General features: G+C 43.5%; 1 protein-coding gene across 3 annotated transcripts in view; it reads left to right on the top strand.

Annotated features, from left to right (window-relative positions):
- evi5l (ecotropic viral integration site 5 like) overlaps positions 1–24,177 on the top strand; it is a 59,436-nt gene that overhangs the window by 15,175 nt on the left and 20,084 nt on the right. Inside the window, exons 1-13 of one of the 3 annotated variants that reach the window (XM_070553633.1) lie at positions 8,213–8,271; positions 8,359–8,751; positions 11,117–11,306; positions 11,887–12,111; positions 13,917–13,991; positions 14,721–14,846; positions 14,979–15,122; positions 15,207–15,296; positions 18,048–18,145; positions 18,233–18,293; positions 19,951–20,004; positions 20,348–20,380; positions 22,837–22,977. In XM_070553633.1, the coding sequence (XP_070409734.1) occupies positions 8,516–8,751; positions 11,117–11,306; positions 11,887–12,111; positions 13,917–13,991; positions 14,721–14,846; positions 14,979–15,122; positions 15,207–15,296; positions 18,048–18,145; positions 18,233–18,293; positions 19,951–20,004; positions 20,348–20,380; positions 22,837–22,977 (1,473 nt within the window). In that variant the 5' untranslated portion in view covers positions 8,213–8,271; positions 8,359–8,515. Of the gene's footprint in view, positions 1–8,212; positions 8,272–8,358; positions 8,752–11,116; positions 11,307–11,886; positions 12,112–13,916; positions 13,992–14,720; positions 14,847–14,978; positions 15,123–15,206; positions 15,297–18,047; positions 18,146–18,232; positions 18,294–19,950; positions 20,005–20,347; positions 20,381–22,836; positions 22,978–24,177 lie in introns of those variants that run through there. The other 2 variants (XM_070553632.1, XM_070553634.1) reach the window with 2 other exon arrangements.

A 24,177-nucleotide genomic window follows, 5' to 3' on the forward strand; every position in this document is an offset into this window, starting at 1 on the left:
GCTGGGGTCTCCATGCCCTGGGTGGCAATTTGACAACGGAGGTGCCTATTGGGGCCAGTGGGGGAGCTGGCTCCCTGGAGGGCTAAGCCCAACCAGCCATTCCTCCCCATCCCCGCATATTTTTCTCCTCCTGCTTCCTCACATCATCAGACAAACATGCACATAGGACCTTGGGGGGTGGACAAGTCAGGGAGTGCGGGTATGGACTCCATTTCCGCATTCCTGTGGCAACCTGCCCCCCAATTTTATTTGCACCTTATACACGTCCACCGAAGACATTCCACGCAAACACACACTTAGGGCCTTGGGAGTGAGCACATTCAACGGCACTTGGCAGGGGGATTCCTCAGCCTCCTCCCGAGTGCCGGTGCCCACTTCCAATTTTAAACCGCACTTAGACACCGAGGGCTGTGGGTGCAAGTGGGGTGGTGCGGTGGCATCAGCTGGCATAGGCCAGACCATGCCCGCACTGCCCGCTCACCACAGCCATGGAATACACCTCATGAACATACAACACTATATTGGAGCAGGCAGAGGGAGACTAGGGGTCTTAGCACACCTCTGTTGTTGCTTGGCTTCCTGGGGCTGGAGGCTAGGAGGGAGATCTGGCCATCTGGTTGGGGTCTGGGGTGGTGGGTTGCTGTGCTCAGCGTTGGGCGGGGGAGCCTACTCATCAGCACCCCAGCAGAAAGGGTCAAACTCTGGTAACCGGTGATGGTTGTACCCCATGTGCAGCAGTACTGGGACCAGAGTGAATAGGGTGTGTATGGGGAGCATGAGTGGGTGTCCGGCGTGCATTTTTGTGGGTCTTTGGTTTTATGTGCATGTGTGAGCATGAGGGAGGGAGTGTGTGACTGTGTTTGTGTATGACTGTATATGTCAGGTGGGGCCTTTGACTCCTCTCTTCTCCTGGGACTTCTTTTTATGATATAGATCTTTGTCTCCCCTCCCCCTGCCACACCTGGTGTGGAGTGTGGTGCCATGGTCTGCCTGAGTGTTCGTGGCTCCCGGGTCAGGGGGTTTAAGATCTTTGGCGCCTGCCTGGTCAATCCCGGTGGCTGCCTGGTGGGGTCTGGGTCCCTGGGCTCTGCTGGGTCCCCAGCGGGGGTGGTTGCCCCTGGGTCCCGGGCTCGGCTGGCTAGGGGGTGGGAGGCTGCGGGCGGGCCTGTGGACTTGCCGCTGAGATCTCCAGGGGCTCTGCTGGCTGCTGGTTGTGGCCCCCTCGGGGCAGCCCTCTGTGCCTCTCGGGGGGGGGGGGGGGGAGCTTTCTGGTTGCAGTCTCCTTGGGGTTCCTGTGTTCTGGGGCAGCGCCTGGATCTCTGGGACTTGGAGCCCCCCCCGTCTCCTACGCTTCTTTGGGGGGGGGGGGGGGGGCAGATCTGTGGTCCCTCACACTCTCTGTTGGACGCTCCTATAGAGAAACCTTACATAAACAAGCGCGTGTACACACACAGGTGCTCACATGGTGCTCTGAAAAGTATGGGCTTGGGCATGTTAAACACATGTCTTAAGACTATGGTGGGCACTTAATGCATTGTGATTTATTATCGTGATTCTTCAGTTAAGCAATGTTGATTATATATTTTTTCATCAAGTTGACGCAGTGATAGCTAGATCTTGTTGTTGTGTCCCTTTTTTTTTGTCCTTTTGCTTTTTTTGTTTTTTTCTGCAGGTCTAGAAGCAGACTCTTGTTCAATGTTTATTTTTGTGGAACCCCCCCCCCCCCCCCTCTCCCCACCTTTTCTTTTCCTTTCTCTTTCACCTCTGTCTCCGTGTCTGGTCGGAATTACAAAGCATTCAACAACAATAACAATAAAGTTTTAAGTATCAGGAGTGACATTAAAAGCAGACGCTTTATTGATCCACCTGAGAGTAAATCTGTAAGGCTTGTCACCAGCATTCAGACATCAGTTCTGTTTGCTTCACAGCCAGACAGGACACATTAATAATAAATAAATAAATTTGCCATTGCAGCTTTAATGGAGACTAACCGCTTCTTGCTTCCAACAGCTTTCCACTAATAAATCAGACAAAACAGATGCTTTATTTTTAGAAACACCTTGGTTGGATTATTGAAAAATCTCTTTTTTTTTTATGTCTCAGTAGCTTGAATGTTTTTGGTCAATAGCAGAGTTAGAAGGTTCACTTTAGACCGGTCTCAAAGGACACGATGCTCCACAACATGTGACCATTTCAGCTTATATAAATCTTTGTCGTTTGTGCTGTGCACCGGAGGGCTGTTTAGATGGCATCATGTCTTTGCCCTAATAATGATGCTGGATTATGTTTTCAGGTTGTCAGGCCTTTGAATAATCATGACTGAGCCATCTGCACTCGTTCCGGTTTGTTATTTAATCGCTCAAACAGCATTAGCTGCACTGATCCGCAAATAAAAGTAGGAATGCAACATTTTACAAGCTTCCATACAGATTAAAACAACTCTTCTTGTCTCTCTTGTTTAATATGCTCATGATGAGTTTAAGGAATGCAGGACGACAATAACCAAAGGCCTTCTATCACCTGTTGCTGATCGTGGCAGAGTTAAACTTAGACCCACTTATGTTGAGAAGTAACAAGAGTTGTTTTGGTCAAATCTCCAAAATAAAGTGTGACCCCATGTGAGATCACAAGATCTCTTCTAGTCTGTTGTCATGTGTTGAGACTGACTTTCAGCCACATAAATACCAAAGTTTGAGTGTTAAAATAGAGCTAAGCAGAGTCACAGGTGGTAGCACAGTTTCCTCTGACATTTGAGTCAATACGGTACCAATTGTCAGTACCTAGGAATCGATACCAGTACTTAGCGGTATCAAACTAAATTTACTGTGTATCTTCACTCCATTTTCCGTAGTGATGCACCAATTTGAAAAATTTGGGCCAATACCGATATCCGATATTAATGTCACTGTTGTGGCCGATATTTGCAGATACTGATATACTGACATTAATGCTTCTAAAATCAGCAGATTTTGCATAGAATGAAAATGATTAAAGCTGAATTCACTGTATAATGTACACACCACACACACTTACGCTTCTGAGATGATTACAATCACTGTCACATGACTAAACAAATACACCCACCACTCTCTGAAACAGAAAAACAGATAGAAGCAAGATGGAAAACACGTCTGTTGTTAATATCGATCCAGTTTTATTTATCAGACCGATATGTTAAAAAATGACTTAACATCGGCCGACACCGATATTGATGCCGATATGTTGTGCATCCCTAATTTTCTGTTCTATTTCAAACTGTTGATTTTTCTCACTTTGATGTTGGAATTTTCGAGTTCCAAAAGAAAGCGAACACACCATTAAAATATCAAGCTAACGTTAGCTTTAACAGTTTATTTACCTGCTGGAGCAGCAGATTAAGATGACGATGCCCCGCTTAGATTGTTGTCAGCCATCGCATTTAGTGAAGTGGACCCAAACTTTAGAGACTTTCTGTCTGTCTGCTGCTTGTTCTGTTTACAGCTCTCCTGCAGTGGGTGACTGACAACATTACGCTCTTGCGCTGCTGTTTATCTTGGCAAATCGCATTTTCGCAAGTTCCCATTAATGAAGGACAGGTACCGAAAGAAGGCGCCGTTTCACATCACGGGAATCGGTCTTTGGTTGGTACCGCAGAATTCGGACGGTGCCTTAAAAAGTACCGAATTCGGTACCCGTTCCTAATGCAGGTTTAAATCCTGTCTGCAGCCTTTCTGTGTGAAGTTAGCATGTTCTCTCCATGCATGTGGGCTCTCTCTTGGTATCCATGACTACGTTTACATGCAGCCAATATCCGGGTTATGATCGGGTTAAGGTCGGTATTCGGGTTTCTGAGTTGATCAGAATAACCCGTTTACAAGCATAAATAGAAAGAGTTACCCCTAACTTGCATAACCCGATGTAAATGCGGACGTTGGGGTAGCGTCAGGATGTGTGGACTACGTCCAGACGCAATACGCGTCATTTCCGGTTCTTCTTGTTCCGGTATCCGTGAAAACAACAACATGTTTCCCAGTTGGGAAGAGATAGCGACCGCGTTTGTTTGCGCTTTAGTTTCCTCGTCACTCCAAAAGTGTGGTGCTGTGCCGCGACTCGCCATGTTGCTCCCAACTTGTTGTCTACTTCCGGTGTTCTGGCGCATACAAGACGTCTCGCTACTCAAAAGACCAAGATTCTTTGCGAACAGAGCATGCGCAGAACACACGCTTTGATGGGGATATCCCGGTATGCGTTTACACGACCAAACATTCGGGTTAGAAAAGGGTTACCCCAGGTGTTGTAACCGGGTTTTTAATAACCCGGTTATGAGCATATCCGGGTTTTTGGCGGTGTTTACATGGACCTGCGGAACCGGGTTATTGTGAATATTCGGGTTTTAAAAGGGTTACTGGCTGCATGTAAACCCACTCACTGGTTCTAGCCAGTCACATTGTTCCTCTAATGGGGAGGAAGTGAGAGATCAGTGAGCTGCAGTCAGAAAACACACATCTCTTCCTGACAATGGAGGTCTTTGAGCAGCGTGGAGCCCGGCAGCAGTCCCAAGAACAGTACCGTAGCTGAATGTTGTGAAAGTGTGACCAGTGCGAGTTTCAGTCGGTAAACATGAGATCACGTACAAGAAGCTTAGCTAGCAGGCACACGTTCACAAAGGTCAAGAGATCCCCGGAGGTAATTTAGGCACATACAGACACAGCAGGAATAGGGACCCTATGAATGTCTGCTCTATCTGATTTCTTTGGTCTCCCTAGGTTGAAATGCGTCTGCGCCTCACATGATCTGCACTACGGAAAACATGGATTGATACATTTTTGCCAGTGTTGTGAAAGGACCTGAGACGTTTGTCTTTGTTTGTCACTTCATTTATTCAAAGCACCTCAGGCTAGAGAGGAACAGATGTGGCTGCAGCTTCTCAGCATTCATGATCGTTTTAGAAAATCAGACATTGTTTAATGAAGACTACATGCAAGCATTCATACAGCATCCAAAACACTGAGAGGAGGCGGGGCATGAATAACGGTGTGTGTGTGTGTTGAGGATCTACTGATTTATTGTAAACAAATGACGATAAAACTACTGCAGCCTGCAGTCAGGACCCGTATAGAAGCAGAGATCAGAAAGTCTGGTGTGTTTTGCTGCCTGAACAAAAACCTTCATTGTCCTTCCTTCACCCAGAATGTGTGCATACGTGTGTGTGTGTGTGTGTGTGTGTGTGTGTGTGTGTGTGTGTGTGTGTGTCCTGGATGACTCATTCCTTATACTGTCTGGCTGAATCACATCTCATTTTGTCATTCTGACTTAAAAACCATTTGTAGGAGAAAATCAGTATTTTTCTCCATTGAATCCAATACAATAGTATTTGATTCATCTTCTGATAGTTTCATCACCACCAAATCATTCAAATTCTATTGGCTCATACTTTTCCCCTCTCCAGGTTTATTAGTGGCGTTTGCTAATGGCAGCGATAGACTTGCACCCCACACACAGCAGGATCATCGTGCTGATTTTCTACCTGATTCGTCCCTTCCATTAGGCTTAAGGCACCATCTCGAAAGCATGTCAGGACCTCTCCAATCACAAATTGTGGACATTCAACAAGTTGAATAGTCTCGGATCGAATGTGATGTGTAGCTAATCAGAAAGCGAGATGACAGACGCACGCTGCATGCTCTTCCTCCGTCATGTTAGTTTTGTCCAAAGTCACATTTGATCTCCAGAGCTAAGACTTCCAATCTGACCAGGGGATGCTTTTGTGTGAAATCAGTGTGTGTGTATTTTTTGCCTCATGGCCACCCACCACACACTGTGAGACCAAAGCTTGTACATTTATGAGTTTTACGGCCCTGTGTGGAGTATCATGCATGGAAAATCATCCAGTTTTAAATCCTGTCATATGACCCGCGCTCCAGAGTCTAGTTGTAAAGCAGCAGTTTTGCATTTCATTTCTTTTTTTTCCTTCTACAAAATGTGTTTGAATAGATTTAGTCAAATCCAAATATGATGTGTAAGTTTTAGGCTCTTAAGATGAATTTATGTCCCAAACCAGGTGTGGAGGGCTTTCTGTCTTTGGAAAACAAGTGGAATCATTTATTTTGCTGCTTTGGTTTGAAGTATTTAATAAATAAATGGATAAAGATGGTGAACGGCTACAAGTCCTTCACATCCACCTCCCGCAGTTCTCTGAGGACATGGGGCGGACATCCAAAGCTTCACTTTTGACATCATTAGTGCTGGTTTGGCGATTGACAAGTCGGATCCATCACTTCTTGAGGAGCCCCGTCTGCCTGGAGTTGTTTCTTTCTGAAAACCCCGACGTGTATTTGTTGGTTGGTTTGTGGAGAGTCTTTTGTATTTATCAGCAGAGATCCATTTGTGATGGTTTTTTAAAGACCCCCTTTCCCACTAGCACACTTGGTAATGGTTGTTTTGATTAGACTTGAGCGCATGAATGGGATCGCTGTCTCGTTGTTATTCAGGGTTCTGATAATTACTGTGTTTCTGTCCTTGCCTCCCCCTGTGTTTGTGCTTTTTTATTCTAGTAATGTGTTCTGCATCATGTGCTGCACATTATATAAACTACAGAATATTCTCAACAATATCCTTACTTTATCAACCAGCTAAAATGAATTATCCATGTTGGCTGATAAAATCTGATTAGACATCTATCACTCGGTAATTGATTTGTCGGATTATGACTCAGCTACTCGAGACATGTCCGTGTTAAGGACAGGAGATATGGGGTGTTTCTCAATGTCAAGGCGCCTGGCCTTGCGAGGTGATGTCTTGCGAGGCCTTACTGACGAGGACGCTGTCCTTCCTTGGTCAAAGCAAATGGTTAAATGGAACCGACTAACGTCACGTGACACGGGAGACAACGTTATATTTTATATGTATTAGTCTCAATATAAATATATAATGAGACTTTTACTTTTTAAATTGTGTGTATGTTTATTAAATCAATAATATAAGTGAGTTACTAGCCACCGAAGCTGCAGCTTCTAAGCAACTAACCAACCATAGATAACTTCTTTGGATCTAAATAAAAACATTTTAAATTAGCTGACTTACTTTTAAACTTGATATTTGTCCCCGAAGTAGCTGCCGACTTCTGATCCGCCGTTCTTTTGAAAACACCGCGGTGTATTCTGGGTAATTTTTGACCAAGGCTAGGCTACAATACACCTCCTGTGTATCCTCGCTCAGCTAGCTAAACGGCTAACAAACGGAGAACACACGCCTCGGTAGAACATGAACATTGGAACCGGATGGAACACGTCTTGGCGGCTCCCGATGACGTATCTCCTAGGCAACCGGGCCTGGGCCAAGACATCAAGGCAAGGTTCCTTGGCATTGAGAAACACCCATGGCGTCACATCAATATCACGATTTATTGAGCAGTTCACCCTGATAGCGATGAGTGGACTTACTACCTGTCTTACAACAGGACAATGTCCCAAAACACACAGCTAAAAACACCCAAGAATAGCTAAGAGGAGACATCGGACTTTCAGCGGAGGCTTACAGCTAAAGTGGTCCCAAGTCTAAAATGGCCCATTTGATTTCCTTATGTTTCTATATTTTCACTTGCAGTCAATGTGATTATTTAGGTCACCAATCGGAATTGGGATAACTACTGTTTGATTTGAAGTACGTTTTTACTCACATAATACTAGTTGGATCCATTCACTTCCTGTGTTTTATGCTAAGCTAAAGCTAAATGAGAAGAATGACTGGGCTGGTTAAAAATAGTTTTTTTCCCACTTATCCAACCGGGAAATGTGTCAACAGACAAAATTTCAAATTTGGGTGGAATATCCCTTTAACTCTCTGAGATGATCTCCTTCACTTCTCTGGTGGCTCCAGCAGAAGGAGGCTCGCTTTAAGCTGAATACAACATGAATGCGCACACAGCAGCCTTGTTTTATTTATTAGATTAATCTCATTAATATTAATAATACCTTCAAGCATGATTCTGTCCTCTGGATTATCTTTTCTAACTGCTGTGAAATCACTCCTGGGAAGATCCTCTGCTACCTTCCAGCAGCGTTTGCTGTTTTAATAATCTGCGAGCGGCGGTAGATCTATCCTTCACTTGGATTTATTCTCCTGGTCTTTTCTTTATAGACTCCCCAGCTGATAGTGTGATTCAGCAGGATGTGCTAGCGAGGCCCAGAGATCCTGAAAGCCTTCCCTTGTGACATTAATAGAATAACGACATCAGACCATTAACTATTACGGCCCTGGGTGACTGGAACAGAAGTCAGGATGACTAAAGATGTAACCAGCGGGAATTTGGGGACGTAATATTTACCTGATGAACAGTCATGTCTTACCTAAACAGATGTTTTTCTCTGTGGCTGACAGGTTTAAAGGTTTTTGATCTTACCGGCTCCAGGGGCCTACCAGCTGCCCAATCAGGTGACAGCTAGAGGCTCACTGTGGGGGAGGGGGGCACCAGCAGTGAGAGACCTTCTAAGTAGACCTGCACAGCGCTGACCCACCCCGCACCGTCCTCAGCACCATGTCGATCCCCAGCAGCAGCCCTGAAAGGGAGAGCTCCACTGGGGCTCTGTTCAAGTGCCCCTCTTCCCCTTGTGGCTTGGATGTTGACCCCCCGTCAGCGGGCAGCCCAGTGCTCAGCCCAGACTCTTCCTCTCATGATGCAGCGCTGTCAGCACCAGCGGCCTCCCCAGCAGACTCAGAGAACTTGAGTCCGGATGAGCTGGAGCTTCTGGCCAAGCTGGAAGAGCAGAACAGGTGAGAAGAGAAGAGGGTTTCTTTAATTGTTTCAGTAAAAACTTGTTTAAATCTACAATATACAGTGGGGCAAAAAGTATTTAGTCAGCCACCGATTGTGCAAGTTCTCCCACTTAAAATGATGACAGAGGTCAGTAATTTACATCATAGGTACACTTCAACTGTGAGAGACAGAATGTGAAAAAAAAATCCATGAATTCACATGTTAGGATTTTTAAAGAATTTATTTGTAAATCAGGGTGGAAAATAAGTATTTGGTCAATAACAAAAATTCAACTCAATACTGTGTAACATAACCTTTGTTGGCAATAACAGAGGTCAAACGATTACTACAGGTCTTTACCAGGTTTGCACACACAGTAGCTGGTATTTTGGCCCATTCCTCCATGCAGATCTTCTCGAGAGCAGTGATGTTTTGGGGCTGTCGCCGAGCAACACGGACTTTCAACTCCCTCCACAGATTTTCTATGGGGTTGAGGTCTGGAGACTGGCTAGGCCACTCCAGGACTTTCAAATGCTTCTTATGGAGCCACTCCTTTGTTGCCCGGGCGGTGTGTTTGGGATCATTGTCGTGTTGGAAGACCCAGCCACGTTTCATCTTCAAAGCTCTCACTGATGGAAGGAGGTTTTGGCTCAGAATCTCACGATACATGGCCCCATTCATTCTGTCCTTAACACGGATCAGTCGTCCTGTCCCCTTAGCAGAAAAACAGCCCCAAAGCATGATGCTCCCACCCCCATGCTTCACAGTAGGTATGGTGTTCTTGGGATGCAACTCAGTATTCTTCTTCCTCCAAACACGACGAGTTGAGTTTATACCAAAAAGTTCTACTTTGGTTTCATCTGACCACATGACATTCTCCCAATCCTCTGCTGTATCATCCATGTGCTCTCTGGCAAACTTCAGACGGACCTGGACATGCACTGGCTTCAGCAGCGGAACACGTCTGGCACTGCAGGATTTGATTCCCTGCCGTTGTAGTGTGTTACTGATGGTGACCTTTGTTACTGTGGTCCCAGCTCTCTGCAGGTCATTGACCAGGTCCCCCCGTGTGGTTCTGGGATTCTTGCTCACCGTTCTCATGATCATTTTGACCCCACGGGATGAGATCTTGCGTGGAGCCCCAGATCGAGGGAGATTATCAGTGGTCTTGTATGTCTTCCATTTTCTGATAATTGCTCCCACAGTTGATTTTTTCACACCAAGCTGCTTGCCTATTGTAGATTCACTCTTCCCAGTCTGGTGCAGGTCTACAATTCTTTTCCTGGTGTCCTTCAAAAGCTCTTTGGTCTTGGCCATAGTGGAGTTTGGAGTCTGACTGTTTGAGGCTGTGGACAGGTGTCTTTTATACAGATAATGAGTTCAAACAGGTGCCATTAATACAGGTAACGAGTGGAGGACAGAAAAGCTTCTTAAAGAAGATGTTACAGGTCTGTGAGAGCCAGAGATTTTCCTTGTTTGAAGTGACCAAATACTTATTTTCCACCCTGATTTACAAATAAATTCTTTAAAAATCCCGCCATGTGAATTCATGGATTTTTTTCCCACATTCTGTCTCTCACAGTTGAAGTGTACCTATGATGTAAATTACTGACCTCTGTCATCATTTTAAGTGGGAGAACTTGCACAATCGGTGGCTGACTAAATACTTTTTTGCCCCACTGTAGTTGTACATCAGCAAGTATTATCAGTCCACCAAAGAGAGGAACTGCAGTTGTCAGTGGTCATGTAGACTGATCTGTCACTCAGATCGTTAAAATAATGGCTCTTTATTTTTAGACAGAAGTCACAAATAACCAAGCTTCCTGTTTCTTGTAATTCTGTTTTGATTTTGTTCTGAGTCACAGGTTGTTGGAGCTGATGGTGAGTAAGAGATAGGAGCTCCTGAGCAGGTCCCCTGACACACAGCAGGGAGGCAGTTTATCATCTGTCAAGCTTCACGTTTTTCAGATGTCTCATGTCTAAGGCCCGGTCCACACGTAGCCGGGGATCTGCCAAAACGTAGATATTTTACTACGTTTTGGCAGATCCCCGGCTACGTGTGGACTAGGCCTAAATGTTTATCTGGCCCTTACGGGCTTGTGGCAGTGCTGCTTGTCCCAGTGCATTCTGGGACTTGTAGTGGTATGTCTATAAATATGATCTTCTGAGCCAAATCAAAATGTTACGCACACCCCCAACAGACTTTGAGGTGATGGTGGTAATGTTACCTAATTTAAACGACCAGCTCATGTAAATGAACCAACTGGCTCTAATAGGTGTTGCTACAGGGTGTTATTGTAGCAACCACTGAAGCAGCTACGCTCCAGCATTAACCACAACTGTCCTGTGTCATCATAATGTTCGTCATCTGTTGTCGTGCAGGCTGCTGGAGGCCGACTCCAAGTCGATGAGGTCCATGAGTGGGTCTCGGCGCAACAGCGGCTCCTCGCTGGTGTCGAGCTCCTCGGCCTCCTCAAACCTGTCACACTTAGAGGAGGACACCTGGATCTTATGGGGCCGCATTGTTAATGAGTGGGAGGAGTGGAGGCGCAAGAAGGACAAACTTCTCAAGGTGAGGCCAGGACAGACATTAGATAAGAAATATGTCGCGGGTGGCGTCGTCTTCCTAAACAAATAAAGGAGGGAGGGTCTGATCCAGGTCTGGTTTAGTTTTCGGCAGGCCGTTGTTGGTGTTTTCTGTCACTGTGCAGAATCATCATAGAATGTTTTATAACCCCTGGACTCCACACAATAGCAGATACACCTGTTCTCCTCTTTGTCCTTTGTGTCCATTTGTCCTGTTTCCCCAATGGAGAAAACCCAGGGGAGGAGAAGATGGACGTTAGAGGAGACAGAAACACATAGTCAGGGCAAAACAGAATAAAATGAGGGATCCATCATAAATCTGTTCCCTAGAGTTGATTGTTCTTTAAATTTGTATTTTATGAAACTGACCTTTAAATGTCTCAGTGGCCTTGTCCCAGAGCTGGTGAGCAGAAAGTTTCTAAAAGCCAGGAGTGAAAACAAGAGAATCGGTTACTGGAGACTGGTTTTGAGGGGTTGTCCATCAGAAATAAAACTGTTAAACAGAACAGAGTTTTTAGTATTAGACTATTATTGATTAATGAGTGTTTAATGTCTCCGTCTTGAAGGAATTGATCAGGAAGGGCATCCCTCATCACTTCCGTGCCATCGTGTGGCAGCTGCTGGGCAATGCCACAGACATGCCGGTGAAGAACCAGTACTCTGAGCTGCTGAAGATGTCCTCCCCCTGTGAGAAGCTCATCCGTAGAGACATCGCTCGCACCTACCCAGAACACGAGTTCTTCAAAGGCCAGGACAGTCTGGGGCAGGAAGTCCTCTTCAATGTCATGAAGGTGAGTGCTGCTAGTTGCAGGAGACGCTTTAGGCATCTGTTGATAGCCTCTGTTTGTCACATCCGGTTACAGGTGGTGTTTCAGGCTCATTTTGTGTGATTACTGCATTGTTTTACACACTTTAGGAGTACATGATGACTTTTTAGGCTCACAAGTTAAAGCTGGAAAAGCTAAGACACACACCTGTGTGTTTATTTAGCTGTGTATTTAACTCCATTACAAAGTAGATAAACACTTTTATTTATTGAACTATTTCTCAATGCAGTTTACAATAATAGAAATGTCCGATTAGTTGATGTTATTTCATCCATCACCGGGATATTTGTTCGTCTTTTTGATCAAAGTGAGGCATCAGCTCTTTGTGCACCACACACGCTTCATGTTTCTCTTCGTTGTTGTCTGTTGCTATGCGTATGAGGCCAAATGATTTGCAAGGTGCTTGAGGAAATTTGACCCTCAGAAAATCAAATATTCCTGGCAAACTTGGCCAATCACATTTCGTTAATTAAGATGCACTCCCAAAAGCACACGAGTTCCTGGTACACTTGTTTTTTGTCTGAAAACCAGCTGACAAACTCTCTGAAACATTTCTGATTATTTCAGTCATTTCTTTATTATTAAGATCATTGTTTCAATGTTTTTATTTGTTTATACTATTATATTATACTGACTCAGCTAACGCACTTGAGGAGAACACAGTTACTGGAAACATGCTGCCCCTCATACGTGAGCTAATGTTTAGAACAAACAGAAGCTTACTTGCTCTGTGCCAAACCTTTTATGTTGATTCAGTGCAAAAATATTCTTCCAGGGAGAAAACACCTTCAAAAAATGTTTTTAATTACTTCTACGACACAGTTAGCATATTGTACCATAGCTAGCATGTTGTCACACTGTTAGTATTTTGTAGCACAAGTACAACTAGCTTGTTGTAACACAGTTAGCATGTTGTAACATGGCTAGCATGTTGTTGTACTGTTAGCATTTTGTAGCACAACTAGCTTGTTGTAACGCAGTTAGCATGTTGTAACATGGCTAGCATGTTGTCACACTGTTAGTATTTTGTAGCACAATTAGCTTGTTGTAACACAGTTACCATATTTTAACATGGCTAGCATGTTTTTGCACTGTTAGCATTTTGTAGCACAGCTAGCTTGTTGTAACACAGTTAGCATGTTGTAACATGGCTAGCATGTTGTTGTACTGTTAGCATTTTGTAGCACAACTAGCTTGTTGTAACGCAGTTAGCATGTTGTAACATGGCTAGCATGTTGTCACACTGTTAGTATTTTGTAGCACAACTAGCTTGTTGTAACACAGTTAGCGTATTTTAACATGGCTAGCATGTTGTTGCACTGTTAGCATTTTGTAGCACAGCTAGCTTGTAACACAGTTAGCATGTTGTAACATGGCTAGAATGTTGTCGCACTGTTAGCATTTTGTAGGACAGCTAGCTTAGCATATTTATGGCACATTTATCATACTTTTTTCTAGTTTTATGTTCTTTTGCTAATATGAAAACAATAGCGTAACAAGCTGGTGCAACATTAATAAATAAAAGCATATGGTTTTATTTTTCAGTAAACTATATTTACCCTCCCTAATTATATTCAGTTATTAAAACAATCTCCTAAATCCATTAACATGGAAGCTAGTTTGTTGGTCTCTGGTATCCCAGCTGCTCAGGAAATGAGGGGATGTCTGTTGACTTGTTCATCTCATTTTCCTCTGTCTGAATGTTTAATCAGGATTTCAGCTGTTTTTCTACAAACTCACAACAAAGCACACATGGGTCTGTTTTCCAGGCGTACTCTCTGGTGGATCGGGAGGTGGGCTACTGCCAAGGCAGCGCGTTCATCGTCGGCTTACTTCTCATGCAGGTATTAAATTTTCACTGTGGTCCGTCCCAACAAGCTTCTCCGAGTCAAGTGTTCACGGTTTCTTCTAGGGATGTAAGAAAGTATTCATAGTGAATTTATATTCATATTCTTCTATTCATACTGAATTGATAATTAAAAGCAGGATTTCCATTTTTTAATTGAGAATTTACATGCAAACATTTACTGAATTTCTTATGTGCAGTTGAAACTCCAGTTGCTAGGGGGCAGCAGTTTTTATCGCCTTCATTCTGTTTATGATGTCACAGCACTCTCTTCTCCCCTAAGGTAGCTGCTACGTGGCACATGGCCAGATTTATAGTGGTTTTCTCTACTCTAACACACCCAAGGCGTCAAAATATGACGCGTGTGACCAAGCCTCAATATATGACGATTCAGGACGCCGATCAGGGACAAACAGCTAACGCAGTGTCCCAGAGCATCGGTATCCGACGCCGGTGGTGAGACGGACATTAGAATGACTTGTGAACTACTTAACCTTCCCCTCACCCCAATCCTAACCTTAAGGTCACATTTTATTTATCTTACTTTGTGTCACGTTCTATAATTGATTCAAATATTAAATTTGAATGCTAGTGGTCCTATAAGGGATTGAAATTTGGCTAAATGAAAATTTTTGAGTCACCTATAGAAGAGACAAACCACAGGAAATTAAAACTGTGTGTTCACAAGTTTATCTGGTGACCAGTGAATCTTTTCACCTCCACACAGATGCCAGAGGAGGAGGCGTTCTGTGTGTTTGTGCGCCTCATGCAGGAGTACCGTCTAAGGGAACTGTTCAAACCCAGCATGGCAGAACTGGGCCTCTGCATCTACCAGTTTGAATATCTACTTCAGGTAAAACGTGTCTGCTGCAGTGCATTATTTATCCACAAAGGGGCAGCAAAATGCTAATTTACGTTTTCAGCCAATTTTCCTGATAGGCCCGTTCCTATTAGGTGGTTTAAGTTGTGCTGTTTTTTACCCCAGGAGCAACTCCCAGAGCTGAACGTCCATTTCCGCTCCCAGAGTTTTCATACATCCATGTACGCCTCGTCCTGGTTCCTCACCCTCTTTCTCACTTTCCTCCCGCTTCCTGTTGCCACGCGCATCTTTGATATATTCATGTATGAGGTAGGATATGTAGTGTATTTACTGTAGAAGCTGTTTATGGGTGTGCGTCTTAATTAGTTATGAATATAACTAACCCCTCCCCAGGGCTTGGAGATTATCTTCCGTGTGGGCCTGGCCATCCTGCAGTACAACCAGACTGACCTCATTCAGCTCGACATGGAGGGAATGTCTCAGGTACCGCTGCAGCCGTGTGCCACTTTCTGCAGAAAACAACTTCTTGCACAGATTCAGCCACGACACAAAACGCTCCATGTCCCAATTTCCCCTCTGCATGCAAACTTCCTGAACAGCAAAGTTCAGATGTGATACGATAAAAAGCAACTTCATGCAGTTTTGACTCATTCGGCAAGAGTTTTGTGGTAAGGGACCCACTCTAGAGATAAACAAAGATTTGTTCTAAAGCTGGAGAAGTATACTTTATTCATTACTAATAATTGAATGCAGCAATGCACAAATACTGGATTATGAATACTTACATTTGAGTACTCGTCAATACTGAGCATCAACATGATTACTAATAAATACGATTCATTCCTTAAAATGAACTTGTAAGTTGATTACATAAGTCACATTAAATAAATAATATTTAAGTGTAATTTGTTAGTACACAGCCACCCTCTAATTGTATTTTACTGCTATGAAACCACACTCTTAGTTTAACAAAATGTCACATTTTAACCGGCGCTGCCAATCAAGATGAATTTCTAATTGTGATTAATTGCAAGAGTTTATAGTTAACTCACAATAAATCGATTAATCAATGAATAATGTAGTATAACAAACTATGTTTATAGTCTCACAACTACATCAGCAGACAAATATACTACCTTTATGAAAATGCATATTTGTTGCTGCAACAATCCAAATCAATGATTGTCCAGAACGTTCTACACAAATATTCCTCTGTAGCTTCTGTCTTCTCTTCCCTCCGTCCACCAGCAGCTCTGCTTTGGTGATTTGGATCAAAGATGTCAGAGAAAACTACGCCTTACAGCTCCATAAAATAGGCAGAAAGTTGGTAGACCGTTTTTGTTTTGTTTATTTAATTTTTGAGAGATATTTATTTCTATTCCTATGCAATTCAGTGTTTTAGCTTTTAAAGGTGCATTATGTAGAAATGAAGTAAAAATGACATCATGTGGTAAGATTTGGTTTCTGCAACCACTTTAAACAACTTTGGAGTTTTTTTTCCAGCCTTCATGAAATTACAATGGTCGGCACTGCAGTATTAGCTCCCCTCGCACTCACCGATGGTAAACAGTAGTTACTTCCCTCCTTCCTTTGTTTTGAAAGGGGATAAACTGACAATCCCTGCAGCCAGCTGGTTATGAAATATGTTTCAGTACAACCTTCCTTCTAAAATGACTGAAACATTAGACTTTTTTGGGATTTTTCTCACTTTAAAATTCTCTCTATGTGCTTACATACTGCACCTTTAATATATTTTTATTGTTCATTAAGTGTGGGATGAAAAATGAAAACAAGCAAAAAGTAAAAAAGAAAAACATCAATGAATAAAATACATATTAAAATATCATGTTACGTGCTGAAACATGGCTTATCATGTATGTGATGCTGTTCATGGACACAAGAAGAAAGCAAATATATTTCTTACTAAGGAAAATGACTCAAATAGGAAGGCAAGGTGCCTTTAGTCTGGTTTTGGAAACGTGTTAGATTCTCGTTAGTGATGCATCATTAAGCAACTGAAATATGAAGATAATTTGCCGTTGATCATTGATGTTGACTTGGAAACTCTTCCACACCGCTGACAGAGCTCCTCCTCTTCTTTTTTATTCAATTCAATTCAGTTTACTTATAAAGCGCCAAATCACGACAAGAGTCGTCTCAAGGCACAACATTTCGAAACGGTTCAGTTCATTAAGCCAATCAGTAAATAGTTTCCTGTAAAAGGAACCCAGCAGATTTCATCGAGTCAGTCTTTACAGCAATCCTCATACCGAGCCACGGAGAAGAAACGGAGCTCCCATAACACTTTTATGCACTGTTTTCCCACTAAAAACAAAATTCAAAAGGTTGTGTGTAAACTTGTGGCAGTCAAAGCGGTGATTGACATTAGTATTGAACAGCCTGCATTAATGATCAGACACTTCCCTCACCAGACTTCACCTAAATGCACACCGGGAAACAGGAAGTAAACGCTTTAAACCATTACCAGCAATTAAAAGTTGCATTCTTTTCAATAAATAAATGTAAAAATCTTAATGTTTTACCATTATAAACTTTAAGGAAATTTCCCATAAAAAAGAAAAAAAACATGCAATTGTGGGATTGTGTACTTTTCTTTTAAAAGAAAAACGTACAAATTACAGCCAATTAATTTATTTACAACTTCTCATAAAATCAACAGTTTTACATAGTTTTATAGTTGACGTGTTTTTCCTGTCATGGTTTTACAGTTTATCACTGTTAAAGATACAGTTCAGTCCAATCCAGTTTTATTTTTATAGCGCTTTCCACCACCCTCAAAGGGGGCCCAAAGCGCGGGACAAGAAAAGGAACAAAGATAAAAGTAGAAAGTCATAAAAACATTAAAAACAAAATAAGAACATAGACATTTGTGGGAACAATAAAATGCCAATGAGATCCAATTTAAATAAAAGATAATTAAAATTAATTAGTTAAAAGAAAGCGAAGACCAAAAAATAAATAAAAACCAGAAAGCAGTTACAGTTATTTTTTACAGTGTGAATGGGGAGTTCGAGTACACACACGCAGTATCAGCCTGATACCAGATGTCGTATTGGCATCGGTGTATTCATAATTTAATGTTTGTTTGGAAAGAAAACGGATTCCATTGTTTATTCATGTTACATGTATGTAGTGTTTGAAATGCAGAAACAACCAGTTTGGTGTGTAAGGCACACAGTGGTATTATCAGGCGTCTTTCCGTATCTTTTCCAGCATTTCCAGAAAGTGATTCCCCACCAGTTTGACAGCTGCCCGGATAAGCTGATCCTCAGAGCCTACCAGGTCAAATACAACCCCAAGAGGATGAAAAAGTAAGAACGCCCAACTAATAATGAGATTCATACCTAGCTGTGTCCGGGGATGGTTGAATGCTGTTTTGCTATCTTTCCTTTTTCTAGGTTGGAGAAGGAGTACACCACAATCAAAAACAAAGAGATGGAGGAACAAATAGAGATTAAGGTTTGTGTGTCTACGTGTGACGTGTGTCATGGTCTGCGTCTGTGTCTTCCCCATGTGTCTCCTCATGTCCTCCATCCCTCTTTAGATACCCCTTTTGTGTCTCATAGCGCCCTCATGTGTCCTTTGTCTGCGTCCATTATGTGTCTTATGTTGGTACAGTGATCCCTCGTTTATCGCGGTAGATGCGTTCCAGACCTGGCCGCGATAGGTGAAAATCCGCGAAGTAGGGACACCATATTTACAGTACAGTGTCAGAACCCAAATTCCCAGACCAGCCTCTTCCAGCTAGCCGGCCTCCACTATGGACCACAACTCCCCCTCACGGTGATTCCCTCCACATCGCACCTACGTCACAAACCGCGGCTATAAACGGAAGTCGCCTTTCCAGCTCACCACTCAGTCATCGTTTCTTCAGATTCATGATCAGAGTTTCCAACCTACCGATCAATCCAACGAACTATCAGCTCATAGTAAGTTATCTTACTTACTTCTGGAAAGCCCGGTATTTCCGTGTCACTTCGTTGACGCTCGAACGCTCGGGGGTTTCCTAGATTAATCGTGAGCCGGCGTTTCACCGACGCTCTCACTTCCGCGTCTGTGAAACCACGCACTCCCTACAAGCTCAACTCCCGAATCCAGCCGACCAGTCTGACATACAGTACTATATTGAATTATCGTATGATCACATTCTCTTTTTGTGGGTAAAACTCAAGAAAAAAATTTTTTTTACTTGGTTTTTTTATAGTTTTATTACAGAAAGTGCATTTTATGATGAAATTTATGAAAAAAAAAAGGAATTTCTTGATATTTCGCATAGAAAAATGCCGCGAATCGGTGAAAAATACCGCAAATCGGCGAATTTCCCTTGAATAAGGCTCCCAAAAAATCCACGAAGTCGTGAATCCGCGATAAACGAACCGCGAAGTAGCGAGGGATCACTGTAGTCCTTTAAGTCTATTCCTCCCAGGTCCTGCGTCATCTCATTAATCCCCAGCCCCTCCAGGTCTCATTTACATTCTGTGTCCTTGTAGTCCCCGGCTTCTTTGTCCCCAGCTCGACGTGTGTGTGTGTGTGTGTGTGCTTGTCCATTCCCCATTCCTCTTTATATTAGTGCATTTGTGTGTGTGATGGTGTGTGTGTGTGTTAGTCCTTCCCGCAGCCTCTAGGTTTAGTTTTGTGTTTTAGAGTTTTTTGGGTTTATTTGGCCCTCCTCTGTTTCCGTATGCCCATGTCGATCATTAGGTTCACCTGACTTCCCTCCAGCTCTCACTTCACACACCTGCCGCCATTTTCCCTAACCACTTCTCCCTGTGTATATAAGCCCTGTCTTGTCTGTGTCTGGTGTCGGTTCATTGTTGTTTGTTTGTCAGCGTTGTTTAGTGCTCTGTGTGAGCTTCCGTTCCTGTCCCCAGTTTGATATCCAAGTGAGTTTTGCTTTTCAGCTTTCTGGGTTTTTGGATTTTGACTCCCTGCCCTCTTGGATTTATTTTTTTGTTTTACCCCTACAAATAAAAGTATTTTACTTTATATCAACTCCTGCCTTCGTGTCATCCTGGGTTACTGCATTTTTGGGTCCAAACCATCCTTTCAACGTGACAACGCGATGTCAGGATTGAAATCATGTCGTTAACGTGACGTTTATTTCCTCCATGTTCAGAGGCTACGCACGGAGAACCGGCTGCTAAAGCAGAGGATCGAGACGCTGGAGAAGGTGAGGAAGCAGGTTTGAACGTCACAGAGGGCCAGGACTGTAGTCCTGTTGGCTAAAACTCTTGTAGATGTGTGACGTTGACTCTTCCAGCGCTCCACGAGTAAAGACTTCAAGTTTAAATCTTCTCTTTTGTGACACTTTGTTGTTGTTTCTCCGAAAGTCTTTACCTTTGCCTCTTTTCTTGCTCACGAACATTTCTTCACTTTTCCACGTTTATGTGCGTTTTTCTCTTCTCCCACCATCTCTTCTCGTCGTTTCTGTTAAACATCCTACCGGGGCTTTGTCTTCCTCCTCTGCATCACTTGTTTCCACTCCCTTGTTCCTCTCGTCGGTGGCACTGTAGGAGAGCGCTGCTCTGGCTGACAGACTCATACAGGTACAGTCAACCATGTTCCCACAGATCTCACTAACTGTCCTGCTCACACCTCCCTCTCAACTCCCTGCAGTCACATCTGGCTGCAAAGAAATGCATGAAATAAATGTTGTTTCAGTCCAAGAGATACTTGTTTTACCCCTGAATGCATGTAGTGTTTAACCGTGTATGGGGTTGTTCGGCCCCTGCATGTGGCATGTGACCTGCTATTATTATACAGAAACATCTGAATGAATAAAAAAAGTTTAATTTCAAAAGTGAAACTCTATTATTATTTCACGTTTTTCTCATTTTGATCCGTACGCCTTATGAAAACCCCAAACTGAGCATCTAGATTCAGGTTTTAGACTTATGATGTCACTCCAGCTGGATAAACAACATGAAGCACCTGTTTCTCAGAAGGTTAGAACTAAAGATGGATGTGTTCAAGCATATTTATAAGTGCATCTTTTCTGGGCTAAGGAGAAAAAGAACTGGACTGTTGCTCGGTGGTCCAAACTCCCCTTTTCAGATGAAAGAAATGTCTTCGAGTCATTTAAAGATCATGTGAGTGGGAGGGAAGAGTGGAGAGGCTCAGAATCCATGCTGCAAAGCTGAGGCGGCATCAGGGAGCCGTGGTCGTTCATAAGTGGCCAGACTGTGGCGGTAATGTGGCGCCATCACGAGCTTTTCACTAAAGATTAGGTGATAGCGGTATAAAATGGGGGTGGTCTCTGCGCTGTCACGAGCATCCTGTTAGCTTGGACAGAACTAGCTTATTATTGCTATTAAAGCCGAGCTCAAGTTTTTTTGACAAGTCGCTCCTAAAGGTGTTTGTCCTCGTGATCCTGGTGATCCGAGCTCCATCTCTAACAGAAAGAAGCTCTGCATCGCTCCAGTTTGCTTTCTCAGCTGATTCTGTCTTATGCCCGTGTTTTCTTTCATTATCAGTACAGTTGTTGGCTTGGGCTCTCCAGGCTTGGCGGCGATCATGACATTACCCTCAGTTGCGCCAAGGCGTTATCTTCATTGCCTGATATCATGACCCACACTTGTATAGCTGTACACGGGCCCCTTTGCCCACCACCAGCAGGCAAGGAGGGTAAGTGTCTTTCCCAGGAAACCCGCCAGTTACAAGGTGAACTCCTAACCCCAGAGCCACCATTGCCCCACAGTTTTAGAGCTTGACCCCCCCCCCCCCCACACACACACACACACACAGATGTGGTACTGTGAAAGGAAAGATGAGACACCAGACCAGGGATTAAAGTTCTCCGTTGTGGCGACAGAAATCCGTCGGTTGGAATAATCAGAAAAAAGTTCAGTCAAAATCTCTTCTCGCGCTCGCTTGGGTTTAGTAGTCTCTCGCTCGCTCGCTCTCTCTCTCTCTCTCTCTCTCGCTCGCTTGCTCGCTCTCTGCTGTTGCTAATTGAAACACGTACTGGTGTTGAAACACGTTTCTCCACTGTTCTGCACCGCCCAAGCTGCAAAAACGCGTGCGCTCATTGCTCGCTCCCACGGTGCGCACAAACACAAACTGCGCGCGTACCAGGCGCTGGGATTCTAACCTTGCCTGCTGGTGGTGGTCGGAGGGACCGGTGGCGCCAGTGCTCAGCAGCCTCGCCTCTGTCAGTGCGCCCCAGGGCAGCTGTGGCTACATTGTAGCTCATCCCCACCAGTGTGTGAATGTGTGTGTGAATGGGTGAATGACTGATTGTGTTGTAAAGCGCCTTGGGGGGTTCCAGGACTCTAGAAGGCGCTATATCAAATACAGGCCATTTACCATTTACTTTTGGAGTTATTCTGATTTACTGAAGTGTAGCTTCACTTCAGCAAATAATGCTGAAAATACACTAAATGGCCCATTTGCTTTCTATAAAAAGCTACATACATTTGAGCTTCTTAATGTGAAAACTTCAAACTGAAGCCAAACCATCAAAGTAAATCAAGCTAAGTTGGTTTATTGTAATGTTTTAATCTTCATGACGAGCTGTAACGGTTTATAGATTGCATTCGTTTTTATTGTTTTTAAACGTCACCTTATGAAGCTTTATTTAGATCAGGTACACGTTCAGATCCTGAAGGCTGGTAAACTCAAAGAGAACCTTTTTAGTTTGGAGTTCAGAAAGTTTAAAAACCCAAGAAACATTTCAAAAATCTTCTTTCCTCTAAAAGCGCCAACTAGACCGATATTATTTTGGTTCACATCGTTGATGTTTGCATTTCTAACGATATACGGCATTGGTGTGGTTGCCATGGTTACATAGCACCAAGGGTGAGTGACTTGTTCAATTGAAAGGCAAAAAAAAAATCTTCTTTTGAGGCACAAAACGTCGGCTGTATCGATTACTTTGAGCCTCAACCGCCTTAGATCCCCCAGCTCCTCTGTCATGTCCACTTTCTCCTCAGATTGTTGATGAATAGAAGTTGAATCCCCAGGCATGACCATGACCCCCCCCGCTGCTCTGGTGTCCTCACAGGGTCAGGTGACGAGAGCACAAGAAGCAGAGGAAAACTACGTGATCAAGCGTGAGCTGGCGGTGGTGAGGCAGCAGTGCAACACGGCCAGCGAGAGTCTGGAGAAAGCCCAGGATACCATCAGAGAGCTGCAGCAGCAGAGGGTAAACACACACCCGCCAGCACCGGGTTCTTCTGTCCTCGTGTTTCTGCACGGAGGAGGAACCGGCTGCTTTATTATTTTACAGATTAAATGAAGTGACCCTTTTCTAGGATGTCAGAGTTCTGCTTTGGAACCGATCCCTGGTTCTAGGTCCGACCGGGGTGACGCCAAACCATCAGGATGGAAGAAAAGACGAATGAGGAAATGCTAAATCAGTAAAGTGGGAAACAACCGTTACAGAAGTCGTATTTGTTGGGATATTGTACATTTTAATGAGCTGAACCTAAAGTAAACAAAGTTGTTTCTTATGTTCATGTTGTATTCTATTCTAGTGTAAAAACTCTTTATTGATATAATTCCATGCTTTCGTTCTTTTTAAACACAGAAACAGTTGTGTTTACCTGTTTTGTAGCTACAGTTTCGCCGTCGGCGGCGAAACTATAGCTACAAAACAGGTAAACACAACTGTTTCTGCGTTTAAAAAGAACGAAAGCATGGAATTAGAACCACGACACAGCAAGAACACACCTAAGATCTTTATTGATATTATTCTGTATTCAGTTCTCATTCTGTCTTTCTCTCATCTTCCTTTTTTATTCTTTTGATGAACTTTGTATTTCTTGCAAATCCACGCGAAACGATCCTCGGTCTAAGTTTAAAAGGCGATGATTTGGTTGAGCATCGTGTCCGCAGCTCAAAGCGTTTCTGGATCTTTTCTTACAGTTAGAGATTAAAGTCCTGTAAGATTCACCGAGAGCAGTGACCCTGGTCTTTTGTTTTTAAAGGATGTAGTCAGTCAGACTTTAGTAACGTCAGGCTGTCACGCTCAGATGGCTTTTAAAGTTACTGTAGCTAAATAGATGCTTTGTTATCTAAGAATGACCCTAAACCCTAAAAGGCATCATCAAGACCAGCTCTGATTGCGGGTACCCTTCACCCCACAGCGTTCACACACCCTGCTGGCCAAAACCCAAAAGCCCAGAATGACAAATCGAGAGTCTTTTACTCACGCTATGTTCTTGCCCAATTTTAAATTCTTCTGTATTTGACCTCATAGGAAAGTCTTTTTCCACTCACAGCTCTGAAGTTTCACCTTGATGTGGTGAAAACCTGCCGAGGCTTCCTTATGTCTGCCATCGCTCTGACTCACGGGGGCAAAAGTACAAGACTCCTGTGTTTTATTTTTACTCCAGTGTTAGCA

The sequence above is a fragment of the Nothobranchius furzeri genome, chromosome 7, assembly GCF_043380555.1.
Source record: "Nothobranchius furzeri strain GRZ-AD chromosome 7, NfurGRZ-RIMD1, whole genome shotgun sequence".
Lineage (NCBI taxonomy): Eukaryota > Metazoa > Chordata > Actinopteri > Cyprinodontiformes > Nothobranchiidae > Nothobranchius > Nothobranchius furzeri.